Source organism: Lynx canadensis, chromosome C1, assembly GCF_007474595.2.
Source record: "Lynx canadensis isolate LIC74 chromosome C1, mLynCan4.pri.v2, whole genome shotgun sequence".
Taxonomy (NCBI): Eukaryota; Metazoa; Chordata; class Mammalia; order Carnivora; family Felidae; genus Lynx; species Lynx canadensis.
In genome coordinates this window covers 14,103,919-14,119,526 of record NC_044310.1, presented here as the reverse complement: position 1 = coordinate 14,119,526, position 15,608 = coordinate 14,103,919, and the positions used below count along the sequence as shown (strand labels likewise).

Below are 15,608 nucleotides of genomic sequence, written 5' to 3'. Positions count from 1 at the left end.
TTTCATGGTTCATGGGTTGAATCCCCGCATCAGGCTCTGTGCTGACAGCTCGGAGCCCGGAGCCCGCTTCCGATTCTGTGCCTCCCTCTCTCTCTGCCCTCCTCCACTCACACTCTGTCTCTCTCTCTAAATAATGGATAAACATTTAATAAGGAAAGAAAGAAACTGGAGCCCAGAGAGAGGAAGCCACCGGTCCAGCATCACTCATCAGGAGAGTGGCACCCTGGGCAGAGCTGTCCCTCTTGGGCACACGCCCCAGGAGTGACACTGAGCGCGTAGCTTCCCGGGACATGTGGAAACTCAGAATCGTAAGAGCTGAATGTGGGGAGGCAGGAGCGCAGGGCAGGCGGAGAGCACTCTAATTTCCACTGTGCATCCCCCGTGCTGGGTTTTCCCCACGTTGTGACTTACCCTTATAAAGACCCTCGAGGCCACTGTCATTACCCACTTGTAGGCTCAGAAAAGTGACCTGGCCCAAGTCCCAAACTCAGACGTGATTTTAACCCAGGGCTTTGCAACTGCAAAGTGCACATATTGGCCTTCCTGAGGACGGCACTTTATTTACTCTTCGTTCATTCACTCTGATCTTTACTGATCTTTACTGAGCACCAAGCATATGCCAGGCACTGTTCCAGACCCTGCCGTACAGCTGAGAACGAGGCGGTTAGAGCACCGGCCTCACTGAACCCAAACAGACATCAACAGGTGGTAGGTGACCAGAAGAAGAAGACCACATCAGAGTAAGGGACGGAGAGTGACAGAGCCCGTGGGGGTGGGGTGGCGCATGTGCACCTCTCATTGGTCAGGAGCCCTGCTGCTCAAGGTGTGCTGGCTCTGAACTGCCAGGTTCTAGTCTGCTAGGTGGGGGGGTGGGTGGAGATGCTTCTTCCCTCTTTCTGTATTTATGGGACAGACAGTCCATGGGCCAGCCCTGGTCTGAATCGCACTTGGAATAACCCTGTCTAAAATATTTCTGAACCATTTGGTCAGTGCAGCTGATGAATATACCCCGTGCCCTGGGGGCCAAGTCGCCCCGTCTTCCCTTCCCTCCTGCCTTCCCGTCACGCTGCACAGGCCCCAGGGAACTGCTGCGTGGGCATCTCCCCCTCTGGTGTGTGTGATGATCCAGGGCTCACCCGTCCCTTCTAAAGGAAGACGTCCCCTCCGAGTTCCTGGCCGGCTGGGAGCTTCGTGGGTGGTGGAAATAGATCTGGGTCCCAACACAGGCTGTGTCCCTTGCCAGCCATGTGATCTGGAAAATGTAGTTTTCCTTAACTCTAAAATAGGGATAATGGGGGGCGCCTGGGTGGTTCATTCGGTTAAGCATCCAGCTTCGGCTCAGGTCATGATCTTGCGGTTCAGGAGTTCAAGCCCCACGTTGGGCTCTGTGCTAACCGAGCAGAGCCTGTTTTGGATCCTCTGTCTCCCTCTCTTTCTGTGCCTCCCCACCTCTCTCCCTCTCTCTCTCTTTCTCAAAAATAAACATTAATGGGCACCGGGGTGGCTCAGGCAGTTAGGCGTCCAACTCTTGGTTTCAACTCAGGTCACGATCTCACGGTTCGTGAGCTCAAGCCCCACATCGGGCTCTGTACTAACAGTGAGGAGCCTGCTTGGGATTCTGTCTCTCCCTCTCTGCCCTTCCCCCACTCTCTCTCTCTCAAAAAAAAATAAATAAATAAATAAATAAACGGGAACCTGGGTGGCTCCGTCGGTTAAGCATCCGACTTCGGCTCAAGTCACGATCTCACAGTTTGTGAGTTCGAGCCCCGCGTCAGGCTCTGTGCTGACAGCTCAGAGCCTGGAACCTGCTTCGGATTCTGTCTCCCTTTCTCTCTGCCCCTCCCCCGCTCCCACGCTGTCTCTGTCTCTCTCAAAAATAAGCATTAAAATAAATAAATAAATAAATAAACGTTTTAAATAAAAGAGTATCTTTTTCAAAAAATAAGTAAGATAGCGGTAATGGTGCTTTGCAGGACTAGATCAAGCCCATGGCCTGGGCCACACTCTGGAAGCCCCCCACTACTGCGTGTGCACGTGTGTGTGTGTGTGTGTGTGTGTGAGAGAGAGAGAGAGAGAGAGAGAGAGACATCCCCCTCTTCCGCCACTTTGAAGAGCCCCTTCCGGGCCCCACTGTGGCCAGGGACACTGACAGCCTTTTCTGGGGTCTCTTCCCAGACTGCCAAGGGATCATTGAGGACGTCGTCCTGCTGGGCGCGCCCGTGGAAGGAGAAGCCAAGCACTGGGAGCCTTTCCGGAAGGTGGTGTCTGGGAGGATCATCAACGGCTACTGCAGGTGCGCCATGCGGGAAGGGGCGGGCGAGTGCGGGGCGCCGAGCTCTCAGAGCACCGTTCCAGGCGGGCAGGGCGACAGTGCAGGAGCCAGTCCCCACACCGTGCAGCGACCCTCGGCAGGACGCGGGGGCCCGTGAAGGCTGGTGGCCGTGAGGCTGCAAGAGACCCCCCCCCCCCTACTTGTTGGAGCTTGGAGAAGGAGGACTTGAGGGCTTCAGCCAAGGCCATGCCCCAGCCTCCAGGGAAGAGGAGACCGCAGGAGGTCAGCCTGACAAGGTCCCAGGCCCATCAGCCAAATGAAGCCAAGGACGGGCTGACAGTACTGAAGAGCGGTGGTTTGGAATCGCCCGGACCTGGGTCTTCATGCTGGCCTCAGTTTCTCCATCAGAAAAAGGGGGCGGTGGGTAATAGCAGTAACTCCCCCCAGGGTGTGACGATAGTTAAGTGATCCACAGAGTTGCACGCGGCGCGCACATGCTCTGTGATTGACAGAGGGTGTCACTATTTATCCCCGGGACCACCAGCCTTGGGATATTCATTCGACAGACTTGTGAGCACCAGCCTCGCGCCAGCTGCAATGAGGAACGCGCCCCAGCCCCGTGGAACCAGCGTCCAGCAAGGAAAATAGGGAAGCAGGCAGCTCCGATCAGGCATCTGGAAGCTCGTCTGCGACACCAAACTCCAGAAGCTGTAAAATCAAGGGCTTTCCCCCAGGTTCCTAGCGGCCTGAGCTGCCGAGAGGGATTGCTAGGCTTGACTCCTCCCGCTGGGCTTCTGGGCTGGGTGACTTTGGGCCACCCCCCCACCCAAACCTCACAGGGAGATCATGTGACACACGGGCTACAAGCTGGATCACCTCCCTAAAATCCAAAACATTACCCCGAATTCTGAAACGCGGTCCTCCAAGGATTTTCGACAAGGGACCTGCATTTTATGGTCCTGATACAAAGCACAGGGTATTGACCAGAAGGTGACATCCTGAGCCCAGAAGAACAGGTTTGGAGTATAGGAAACAGGAAGGTTGGCCGACTAGTTGTGGGCTCCGTGAACACAACTTAACATACAGCCGTTTAGAAAACAAGGAAATAGGCCTCAGGGAAGCAGCTGGTCCCTGGGTTTTGGACACGACCATTCCACCAGCCAGGTGGAAACAGAGCATGGAGCTCAGAGAAGTCAGCCGGAGTGAAGGCCAGTGGGGTCACCAGCTGCCACTGAAGCCGGGGGACAGCAGAGATCACTGGCCAGGCAAAGTGTAGAGAGAGAAAAGCGTTGGATCCCCAATTCTAAGTAATATGTTTCAGGGAGGAAGAGGTTCCAAGCTGAGGTTGGGGCAACTCGGGATCATCTGGCATTCGGTGCCCGAGACCGTAGCTGGGCATGGGGACACAAAGATGGGCGAGAGGAGAGAGGCTCACGTCCGGTGGAAAGGACGCATGTGGAAATAGACAGTTATGAAAAAAGTCAAAACTAAAAAGATACAATATGAGGGGGAAGGATATAACAAGTATTAGACTCTTACCCAGGACCCTGTGGTGTTACTGCGTTCATCCGTTTTACACATGAGAAAACTGAAGCTCAGGTTAAGTCGTGAAGCCAGTTAACTTTAATTTTAATTTTGACCTAGGCCCAACCATCCTAAGTAGGACCCAAACCTAAATGGAACAGATTCGAAAAGTCTTTATCATTTTGATGATTGAGGCTACAGCAACGACTGGGTAGTTCAGAGCTAAAGATAAATACGATTTTCAGGCACAGATAGAGGGCATTAGTCAGGACACAGGAGTTCTGACAATCAGTTTGGCTCTATCACTCGTACTGCAAGCTGAGTTCTTAGAACTAGGATATGGTAGGGGCGCCTGGGTGGCTCCGTCGGTTAAGCGTCGGACTTCGGCTCAGGTCATGATCTCGTGGTGTGGGTTCAAGTCCCGCATCAGGCTCTGTGCTGAGAGCTCAGAGCCTGGAGCCTGCCTTGTAGTCTCTGTCTCCTTCTCTCTCTGCCCCTCCCCACTGTGCTCTGTCTCTCTCTGTCTCTCAAAACTAAATAAATGTAAAAAAAAAAAAAGAAAAGAATTAGGATACTGTAGGAAGAACAAAGAAACAAAAGACAGAGCCATAATATATAAAGAGCTCATGCAAATCAATAAAAAAACCTAATAAGAAAATAGTCAAAGGAGATCTACACAGAAACTCACAGAATAAATACAGTCGATAAATGTTTTAAAAGATGCCACCCTCATCATTAATGAAATACATGCAGATAAAATCAGTAAGATACCATTTATCGACATGAATAACATTCAGTGTCGGTAAAGATGTAGAGAAATGGGCATTGCCATACACTGTTGGCCACAGTTGAACTTAGTAAATACTTTATGGAGAACAGTTGCCCATATCCATCAAAATTTTTAATGTGCCGATGTTCTGATCCCACACATTCTGACTTCTGTGATCCTGCTCTACTGGACGGGGACACACACACACACACACACACACACACACAGAAACGGATGTGCAAAGAGAGACATTGCAGCTTCGTTTCTAATTAAAAATTTAAAACAATCTAAATGACCACGAATTGGAGAACAGTTAAGGGGGGGAAGCAAGCACAGCTCACATATCGTGAGTCCACTTCTGAGGGAAGAAACTTGTGTGTGTGCGTATGCGTATCTATATGTCCGTACATACACAGGAAGGTCCAGAAGGCCCATAGGAAACTGGTAACAGTGGCCACCCCTAAAGATTGGAAGTCAGGCATAAAAGAGACTTTAATTTGATTTTTTTTAAGTAAGGATAGTTTTAAAAACAAGAGAAGATGGGGCGCCTGGGTGGCGCAGTCGGTTAAGCGTCTGACTTCAGCCAGGTCACGATCTCGCGGTCCGGGAGTTCGAGCCCCGCGTCGGGCTCTGGGCTGATGGCTCAGAGCCTGGAGCCTGTTTCCGATTCTGTGTCTCCCTCTCTCTTTGCCCCTCCCCCGTTCATGCTCTGTCTCTCTCTGTCCCAAAAATAAATAAACGTTGAAAAAAAAAAAATTTAAAAAAAAAAAAAAAACAAGAGAAGAAAATGAATGGATGAAACTTCAATTGGGGGTCAGGCAGCCTTCAGTTAAAATCTTGGTTCTGCCAGTTACCTGCCTATTGGGTGGCTTTGGACAAACAACTCTGAATCTCAGTATTCCCACCTGTGAAGTGGTGATAACAGTCCCTCCTGCACAGAGGTTCTGGGGAGATTAAACGACGTTATTTAGGAAACACACTGGCTCTTAGTAGGTGCCCAATAAACTATAGCGGTTATAATAACGGGGCCTGTTCACACGGCGCATGATTTTTTGGTGTTTTTCATAAACAGCAAAGGGAAAGAATTAAAATTGCATGGGTGCAATATGAAAGCAGCAAAAACGTATTAAATTCATCTGTTCTGCTGCAAACCTGAGGCTAATAAGCTTGGTTTTCAGTTATTTTGTGGGATCCTGAGCCATCTCTCTAGAGAAAGGAAGAGGAGGAGGAAATCCAGGAAAGAAGGGGGCGAAACACAGACAAAACAATAACTATGGTTTCTTGGTTAAACTGAGCACCGACCAGGATTTTATATTCTTGGCCCCCAAAGGTGTTTTACTTGCATTGAACCTACTTAAATATGATGGGTGGAGGGAAAGGGTGGCGGAAGCTTCAGGGCAACACTGCCAAACAGCATACATTTATAATTTTATCATATGCATTAATAAAGCTCTTTGCAAATCTGTTCGCTTGGCTGGGCTTTCGTGAACCGCCCGGAAGCTAGCCGGGGCGAGTGGTAATGCTCCCTGTTGTACCGTGAGGAAACCGAAGCTCAGAGAGGGTCAGGTGCCTCGCCAAGGTCACACAGCAGAGCCAGGATATGAACTCAGGCAGGCCTGTCTCACTCCACGGTGAGAGGGTTTCATTCTGAGCCTCCCGGGGCACTTCTTGCGGTCGCCGCTTCGAGTACCCCGTGAGGAGGGGATGATGGGAAAAGAGGCAGTGGGGACGCCTGCCTGCACGTGGCCTCCAGGCCTGGGAGCAACCAAGGCAGCCCTCCCACAGGCCTTGTGGTGGCGAATCAAGAGTTCGGTCATGATTGGCGCATCGGCAGGGCCTGGAGGGCCACTGAAGCCTGGCTCGCCGGGCCCCCACCAGGGAGCACTGATCCAGCTCAGAATACAGGACCAAGGCACAGTTTTGCCAGCAGCAAGCTCTCTGCCTAGAAAAGGAAAAAGACCCAAGAACGGACACACAGAAGGCATGGGACTAACGTCCCCAAAGGAACATATATACCAGGCACGTGAGGCACAAAGGATTAATAATACCGGGGGTGGGGGGAGGGGTGCCTCAGGAGCACTCCCTGGGAGAGGTGATGTCCAAGCTGAATTTTGAAAGGATGGACAAGAGCCCATCAGACGCTGGAAGACAAGGCCAAGCAAGAAGGCCCACAGCAGGAGGCGTAATCGGACCAGATGCTTCCAGAAGATTCACGTGTGTGGGCGCCACCTACGTGATGTGCCACCTCAGCGTATGCTCCTGCCCACCCTGGGAAGTAAGATGCAGTGAGGAGACTGAGGCTCAGAGGAGGCAGGCAACTCGCCCAAGGTCACACAGCGAGTAACAAGGTGGGAACTGAGCCTGGCTCTGTGTGGTCCCGGGCATAGGATCACGGCCCGCCCTAGGCGAGAGAGGCAGCTGCCAGATGGAGAAGAGTCCCGAATGCCAGTGAAGACCCTATGGTTTGCTCAGCACAATTTAGAAGATACAGAACCTTCCAACATATGTTCCTGTTCTGTCCCTAAATGTGTACCAACAAGTAAGTGCAGTCAACGTTCTACGTACAGTGTTGTGATCATTAAGACAGAAACAGTTTGGAAGGACTAAGGCTGACTTTACTCATTTAAAACTGTCTACAGCAGAAATATTTACAGACCACCCTCCTACCCAGTATCTGATGCTCGGAAGTCGTGATCAATGCAAAACAACAACTTGAGTTCATCTTTCTTCTCCCCTTAGTCATCCGTGCTTCGAGACAGTGCTTCTCGGGCCCTCAATATTAAGGTAATCCCTGGGACTTGCAAGGATTGCTCTCTGGAGAGAGAAAAGGAATTTTCTAGAAGAGAAGGCCCAGAGGCCACGGGGAGGCACATTCGGCTTCTCAGAGAGAAGAGCAGTGGTCAGATGAGGGTTTAAGGAAAGCCGCAGTGGCACATGGGAGGTGAGGCCAGGAGCAGGGAGAGCAGGGAGAAGGCTGTTGCATTGGTTCCTGGGGACTGGAGTGCCTGATCTCAGGGCTGGGGCACACGGGATGGGTGTAGGGGCAGATAATAAGAATCAGCAGGACTCTGTGGTGACTTGGTCGTCGGGGAAAAGGGGGCCCAAGACATTGCCCTGCTGGTTTCTGCCTGAGGGACCAGGAGGATGGCAGGGGAGAGGGAATCCAGGCCGGTGAGCTCGGGTGTGGGACACATCAGGAAGGTCTGTAGGGGGCCTCTCGACTCTGGGCCCCGGTCCGTCCAGGGGTCTCCAGGATGGTAAACACACAAGCGCCCATGCGGTCAGAGAGCACCTATGAGGGAGCCCCCAAACCCTGGGCCCCAGACAGCAGTCACAGAGACAGGGCAGGGACCCCTGACTCTGACCCCTTCTTCCACGTAAGAACGCAAAAATAACGGACTCAAGTCGCCGTACGAACCAGAGTCAGAATCAGTCTAAATAAAAGACAACCAGGTCTGCTAAGTTAGATGCAAGTCCTGGATGCAGAGGGGAGGTGAGGAGTGTCCACTTGCACAGACCTGCTGAGCACCGAGGCCAAGGGCACGGCTCTTGGTTGGCCCAGCTTCAGCCGGACAAAGTCAGGGGTTCGAGGGGAAGGCTGTCTCGTGGGCCCCTCAGACCATGTCCCCCACAGATGGTGCCCCTTGCACCTGAAGAAACAGGCAGCATGGGGTCCAGGGTTCTCTTCCCTCAGGACTGTGTGTGTGGCTGGGGATGTGGGTGCCGGGAGCAGGGTTCACCGCACCCCTGAAGGTTGAGGACAGTTCCCAGGGCGTGACCTGCCTGGACAAACACCTTTGCCTCTTCCAAGATGAGTGAGGGCAGGGAGCTGCGGGCTGGGCCGGGCCTGACTCAGAGGGCGAGCTGGACAGACAGGAACCCAGACCTCAGAGTTCCGTGCCACAGAGCAGGGTAGACCCCCAGCCCCCCGAAGCCCCTTCACACCAGGAGGATCCCTGCTGCCTCTCTCTCGTGGAGCCCCAGACCAGCCACCCTGGAAGCCGGAGCCCCCTCCAAAGCCACATGCTGACTTGTGAGAACCTCATCTGGCTCCCTCATTCCCTCACCCAGCACACACCCCACCACTGCGCGCCAGGCACAGTTGTCGGCGGTGGGGACCCAGCACGAACAGAGCGGGCAGCACCCCCAAAGAGGCGGCCACTGCTCCACCATCGTGCCCCGCCGTGTGCGGCCAGGGCCCCGGTTTCCCGCAAACGTGCCGTCCCGCCAGGCTGTCCAGGGCCAGCTGGGGCTCCCAAGGCTCACGGCCCCCACTTCTCTGCCCGCAGGGGGGACTGGCTGCTGAGCTTCGTGTACCGCACGTCCTCGGTGCAGCTCCGCGTCGCCGGCCTACAGCCCGTGCTGCTGCAGGACAGGAGGGTGGAGAACGTGGACCTGTCCTCTGTCGTGAGTATCGCCTGTCCCGCCTAGGGCCCTGCATCGGCCAGTGGGGGTGCTTTGGGACTCCAGCCCAGCCACCGCCAGCCCCGGGGCCACTGGCCCATTTCACCCCAGAGGAGGGAGGTCAGAAGAATTTGCTTGCGAAGAGGTCATCGCTCCTGTTTACGGGCGCCGTCTTGGTGCCAGAGCTTTGCCACCAGCTCCTTTACACACATTGTCTCTAATCCTTACACGGCCCCGGGGGCCGCCATGGTTAGGCCCATTTCACAGATGAGGAAAAGCGAGGCTTAGAAAAGTTCTTGTCATACAACTGGCAATCAGTAGCCTGGATGTGCCCCTCCAGAGCCATGCTCTCGGCCCTACTTTGGTGCCCTCCCCCTATTTCCCACCCCCAGGTACTAGTCAGGACGGACTGTTTCCCCCAGAAGTAAGGAGAGCAACCAGAGGGCGCAGGTGGGGGGACTGGGGCTTGACCACAGCAGACGTCCCCGACTGCCAGGTGGTGACACTGTGGAATACAGGGCAGGGAAAGTGTGTTCCAAGGACCACCCACCTTGGAATCATCGGCGGGGGGGAGGTTATTTAAAATGTAGGACACCCCCCCCCCGCACACACACACGGGACACCAGGAAAAATAATATAAGTAAATAAGGAAAAAAATAAAATGCAGACCTTTAGATCAGTCTCTCGGGGTAGAGCCTGCCGGTAGCCTGCCAGTCTACGGTTGAACAGACCCCTCCCTCCCCAGTGGTTCTGGACATCTAAGACTAGGCTTCGATGGAGAGTGCAGATGGCTCAAAAGACTTCTTGCTGGAGACGGGGTGGGACAAACCTAACTTGAGGTTCTAGATCCACCTGCCGGGCTTGAAGGAGCCTCATCCACCTGCGCATGCCTGTCACAGGGAGCTGTCTGTGGGGCACTTGCCGTCCAGCTCTGAGCTGGACTCAGCCTTTGCAGGTACCAGTGTCCCCATCGTACAGATGAGGACACCGAGGCTCAGAGAGGCTAAGGGACTTGCCCGGGGTCACACAGTGGGAACATGGCCAAGCAGGACTCAACCCCAAGTCTGAAGCCAGTGGGCATCGCCCCTGCTCGGGAGCTATGGCCGGCAGTGGGAGAGGGGCCCGCTACCAGGAAGGCGAGGGCACTGAGCTGCAGCGACATCCACAGGCCGCCTCCAGCCAGGGAAAATCCTTGTGATGCAAGGGGCCCCTGAGAACAAGAACGAGCATCTGATTGTTACATGGTTGGCCCCAGGCGTCAGGTGCCAAGCACTTCCCAGGCGTGGCCCAGGCTTCCCAGGTTCCACACCAGGCACCCGAAAGCAGACAAAGCAGACCCCTGGGGGTGCATCTGAAAGCCCCTGGGGGGAGGGGCGCTCTGGAAGACTCCAGCTTCCCCAGCGACACCCGACACCCACGCCTCACCTGGATGGTGGATGGAGCTGGGCACCTTGGACCCTGCCCTCGCGCACAGCTCACTCAGGGCCGCGTGGTTGCTGAAACCTGCCCGAGGTCTGAAAGCAGCACAGGAGAATATTCTTGCACAAAACACTTAAGGCCAGAACTTTCTCAGGCACTGCCGCCACTGAAGCCCATGGGCCGTGTCCTTTGCCTGAGCCTCTCGCTCAGTCTGCCGCCGTGCTGCTGGGCCACTTCCTCCTCGCTTACATCGTTGCTCCCCAAGTACCCAGGACGCTCGCACACAAGTCCTAACCCCCCAGAAGAACACAGATGGAGCAGCCCCCTGCCTTCCTAAAATATATATACTTTTTAATTTTTTATTTTTTATTTTTTTTGAGAGAGAGAGAGAGCATGAGCGGGGACAGGGCAGAGGGAAAGGGAGACCCAGAATTGGAAGCAGGCTCCAGGCTCTGAGCTGTCAGCACAGAGCCCGACACGGGGCTCAGACTCACAAACCGCGAGATCATGACCTGAGCCGAGGTCGGACCCTTAACCGACCGAGCCACCCAGGCGCCCCAACCCCCCTGCCTTCCTAACTGGTAGCCTCAGAGGCTGGCGTTTGGCCCGAGAAAAAGGACCTTCTAGACTCACACATACGCAAGACTGATGGTTCCTGGTTAGAGAGACGGTCTTCCCGGGACAGATAAGAGCTTCTACCCCCAGCGCCACAGGAGGCTCCTTGGGTCATCTGTCTCCCTGATAGACCAGCTTCACGTGATGCGAACCTCATGGCAGCCTGTGTAGTCGGTACTGGGCATCCCTAATCACAGGTTGGAAAACTGAGACCTGACAGAATGGGCTCATGGAGCCAGAGGTCGTGCATCCGGGCCCTGAAACCGGGCCCAGGGCTGTGCTGTCCACTTCCCTGTGGGGTGAGGTAGGCTGAGTGACCAGACCGGGAAACCAAGGACCACAGCGAGGCCTCCTGACCGTGTCCAGGGGTCGCCGTCCTATTTAAGGGTCGCTGTGCCCTGAAGGGGTGAAGGACAGAAGTGACTTTGTGCCTCACCATGCCCAGTCTCCCTCTGCCACAAGAATCAAAGGTGCAAAGGGTCAGAAGAAACGTCCTCGTGCGTGAAAGTCCCTTTAAACACCACGCTTTCTGCCCTGGGGAGCCCCTGAGTGGGATACAGTGACAAGAGCACAGCAGCCTTTGGCACCAGAGAGGCCAGGCTCTGCCGCTGGTATACTGGCTGTGTGACCTCAGGCCAGTTACTCAGCCTCTCTGTGCCTCAGTTTTCTCCTACACGAGATGGGGGGAGTCCCCTGCCTTCCGGGGCAGCACAAGTAAGATGCTTGCTGCCTCGTAGGCCTTCATGTAATACTAGTTCCCTCCTGTCCTACCCCTGCCGCCGTCTTCAGTTCTTTCGCCCCTCAGACCCCTCTCCCTCCTCAGACCGTCTTCGAGGCGGCTTCTGGCTTCGGAGATCGCAGCTCTTTATCACTTCAGGAACACAGCACAAAAAAAGCAGTGCCGTCCTCTTCTGGGTAATTGGAGGTAGTTAGCATTGCTTTGGTGCTGAAAATCCTTGCTGGAGGAGAGGCCGCCGGCCAGTGAGTTCCCTTCGCTGCTGCCCAGGTGCTCCGGGCAGAGGCCTGCGCGGTCCGCCTTCTCCCTGCCGGGCCGCGGGCAGAGCCCTTGCGCACCAGCCCGGCGTCAGCCACCCACCCAGACGTGGTCCGCGGTGGCTCCTGGTGGCGGACAAGCCTGAGCCAGCAGGGAGTGAGGGGCTGGCCCCGTCGCAGGCAGGCAGCTCCTGTTGGGGTGAACGAAGCCGACGAAGGCCGGGCGGCCCTCCTGCCCTTCGGCCTGTCCCGTGTGGGGACCGGGGTGCAGCGGCTGGGGGCGTCTGGCTCGGGCGGGGCCAACTCCTGAGGTGTCACGGGGTTTCCGCTCTCCACGGCCCTAAGGAAATGCCAGCTGACTTGTAGAACTTAGCGCAGGGCTGGGCTCCAACGGTGGCAGTAAGAAAGCCGGCGTGTGCGAGGTGCTGCTGTACCTGCTTTGCAGACCTTATGTCGCCCGTCCCCATAGCGGTCCCGTGAGGCAGGGGCGGTAGCCCTATTGTACAGGTGTGGAAACCGAGGCTGCATGCGAGCCGTCGAGCCAGGTGAACCTGGGGGGAGCGGGCAGGGCCCGGGCTCTTTGCCGTTGGACTCGTGCTGCCCGCGCCCACACGTCTCTGGTGTCCCGCCGGTGACCTCTACCTCCGGGTCAAGGAGTCTGCCACGCGTGTTAGCTCACTGACCCCTCCCGCCAGCGCACATGACGCGGGTGCCTTCCCTAGCCCCGCTTGACAGATGTGGACACTGAGGCCCGAGGGGTAAAGGAACCCGAAGGGGCCCGGTGGGCTTGGAAGGAGTTACTGGCGGGCAGAGGCGGGCAGCAGCGGCCCAGTCGAGGCGGGTCCCAAGAGGCAGCAAACAGGCAGTGCTGAGGCCAGTCCAGACAGCGCGGGTCACCGGGCGCCGGGCCAGCCGTGGGCAGTGCGGCGAGTTAGAAGTCCATCGGAGGATACAAATGAGCAGGCAGACGAAGACAGTGGGGTGCGGCGGACACGGTCACAGAGGAGCCCCCGGGGACAGTCCCTAGCCAGGGAAGGCCAGAGCTGTGTCCCAGAGCCAGGGGAAGCCAGGGAAGGAAGAAGAGCCGCGTGGTGGGATTTCCACCTGCAGTCAGCGGCAGCCGGGGGCCACAAACCCCTCCCTTCCTGCCTGCCTGCCTCCACCCAGCCCAGCACCGGCCCTTCACTAACAGTTCTTGTTTGTCCCCGTGGGTCTAGGTTTCTGCTGGCTGGACACGGAGGTCTTGGTGGATCAGCCCAGCCAACTCCCTGCCCTCTATCCCCTATTGTCCCTTCCAGGGAAGTTGAGGCAAGGGAACTCACTCGCGCTCACGCAGCACCAGCCGTGTGCCGTGTACCTCGTGGCTTGTACGTGTTATTTCTTCCCCTGCACCCCGTGAGGTAGGCATCACTAACTCTAACCGGGTAATGTCCCTGTGAAAGTGTTTTGAGCCATAACACAAGACACGTCCTATAACGTACGCTGCTTCCTACAAAGTGCCAGGCCCTTGCACTCTTGTCGTAGACTTTCAAGGTAGGTATCATGATCCTCGTTTTACAGATGGAGAGGCTGGAGGTCGGGACATCGTTAAGGCTCACCCCAGTTCCTCGTAAAAGAAGGAGCTGGAACCCCCGTTTCTCTGAGCCCGAAGTTAGGTCCTCTCTAGTGCTTTGCAGCCACTAAGGTCCACCCTCTGTGGAAAGACGCTGCCCCACCCTGCCCTCCGCCCGGAACGCAGGGATCCGAAAAGCCCCCCGTCTGGGTGTACGTGCATGTGTGTTCGCTGAACACTGTTACAAAGTGTTTGTAGAGAAAGGTTCTGGTCATGAGCAAACCACCAGGCTGTACAGGAAATTGTGTCTTCGTGTTCTTGAGAGATCATTCGAATAGCGTGTGATGTGTGGTTCCGGTGAATGTTAGCAGCAGAGCCTTCGTGCGGTTTCCTAAGCGTCCCTGGTGTTTTTCCTGTCTTCTTTCTAAACAACAAGGAATGTTCTGGGTTGCACTCACCTTGGGCACTAAGCAGACCCCCCCGGAACTGGCGGGGAGAGCGGGAGGCTGCATTTCAGGGAGCAGATCCCAGCTGAACAGCCCCCACTGCAGCATCTCGAAAACAGCACCACACGGCTTGGCCTTCAAACGTGCTGTGTGTCATGAAGCAAACCACCACCCCTCTCTGGACTTTGCTTTCCTCTTCAGTAAAATGACAAATGATTTTCAGCATTCCCCACCGCAGCCGGTTCTCTACGAAGAGACCAGGCCCCAGATGCCAATCCCGACTCGGACACTTCCTAGCTAGATGACCCTGGGAAACTCACCTTACCTCTGCAGGGCTCAATTTCTTCATCTACAGTTAGCAGCCGACACCTGTCACAGGACTGTATCCATTAAGTTCGTCTCCTGCGGTGTATTATGGACCTACTCCGTACGGGGCATTGTCCGTTATCACGGTGAGGCATCGGGCATTCTCAGCCACCCCTGAAGCCAACACAAAAGTGGGGGTGTCCCTATTCTCCGAGGAAGAAGGTGGGCACTTCTGAGTCCTCAACCTTTGTCATAGTAAAGATTCAGGTCCAAGGAACAGAGGCCCAGCTGAGGTAGCTTGAACACACAAGAGTTGCTGCTGTCAGGGAAGGGAAGGCCAGCATAGGCAGTTCAGGGCTGGTATGGTAGCTGTGCAGGCTTCAGGGGTCAAAATTCCCTCTTGCTTGTAGAGGGCCAACTCTGGCCCAAGATTGCCGCTCAGGCTCTGGCCATCGCGTCTGAATTCCAGCAAGCAGGAAAGAGGACGTGGAGGAGAGAAGGGCACTCCCTCTGCCTTTTAAAAAAAAATAAGCTCTATTCCCAGCACGGGACTTGAACTCACGACCCCGAGATCAAGAGTCGCATTCTCCACTGACTAAGCCAAGCAGACACCCAAAAAAATAAAAATAAAGAGGCACCCAAAGGGTGCCCCATAACACTACTGCTGCTTCCCGTGGCCAACCCTTGTCACAACACTACACTCAGCTACAAGGGACGGGGGAGAATGTACTCAGCTATGAGTTCTCATGACAGAGAAACGGGGAGCGAGAATTGCAGGACGTACCTAGCAGTCTGCGCCACAGCTGTTTTCAGTTTGGGGGCTTTTCCCGAAGGAATCCTCCCAGCCACGCTCTGATGTAGCTACTCTTACTGTTCCCATTTTACAGCTGAGGCAAGTGGAGGTCCGAGGTCTAGAGAGGCTCGCTCGCGGTCCCACAGCTGTGAGCAGCAGAGAGCTTCCGCCGTACCTGAAAGCTGCTGGCAGAGAATGAGAACTTCCACCCCAACTTTCTATCAGGAGATTCCTTCCTGCCCCCAACGGACCCAGACTATGTAGAGAAACATCCTTCATCTTTATTTAATAAACTCTAGGGGCGCCTGGGGTGGCTCAGTCGGTTGAGTGTCCGACTTCGGCTCAGGTCATGATCTCATGGGTTTGTGAGTTCAAGCCCCGCGTTGGGCTCTGTGCTGACAGCTGGGAGCCTGCTTCCAGATTCTCTGCCTCTCTCTCTCTCTCTCTCTCTCTGGCCCTATCCAACCCCGCTCCCTCCCTCTCTCTCTCAAAAAAAAATAAACTTAAAAAAATAT

At 55.3% G+C, this 15,608-nt stretch overlaps 1 protein-coding gene across 10 annotated transcripts in view; it reads left to right on the top strand.

The window, feature by feature from the left end:
• The window catches only part of TMCO4 (transmembrane and coiled-coil domains 4), a 93,261-nt gene that overhangs the window by 76,384 nt on the left and 1,269 nt on the right, over positions 1-15,608 (top strand). For 5 of the 10 annotated variants that reach the window (XM_030325909.1, XM_030325911.1, XM_030325908.1 and 2 more), the window contains 3 exons: positions 2,176-2,293; positions 8,855-8,972; positions 10,225-10,806. In XM_030325909.1, the coding sequence (XP_030181769.1) occupies positions 2,176-2,293; positions 8,855-8,972; positions 10,225-10,725 (737 nt within the window). In that variant the 3' untranslated portion in view covers positions 10,726-10,806. Of the gene's footprint in view, positions 1-2,175; positions 2,294-2,816; positions 4,186-8,854; positions 8,973-10,224; positions 10,807-13,294; positions 15,449-15,608 lie in introns of those variants that run through there. The other 5 variants (XM_032594204.1, XM_030325913.1, XM_030325915.1 and 2 more) reach the window with 4 other exon arrangements.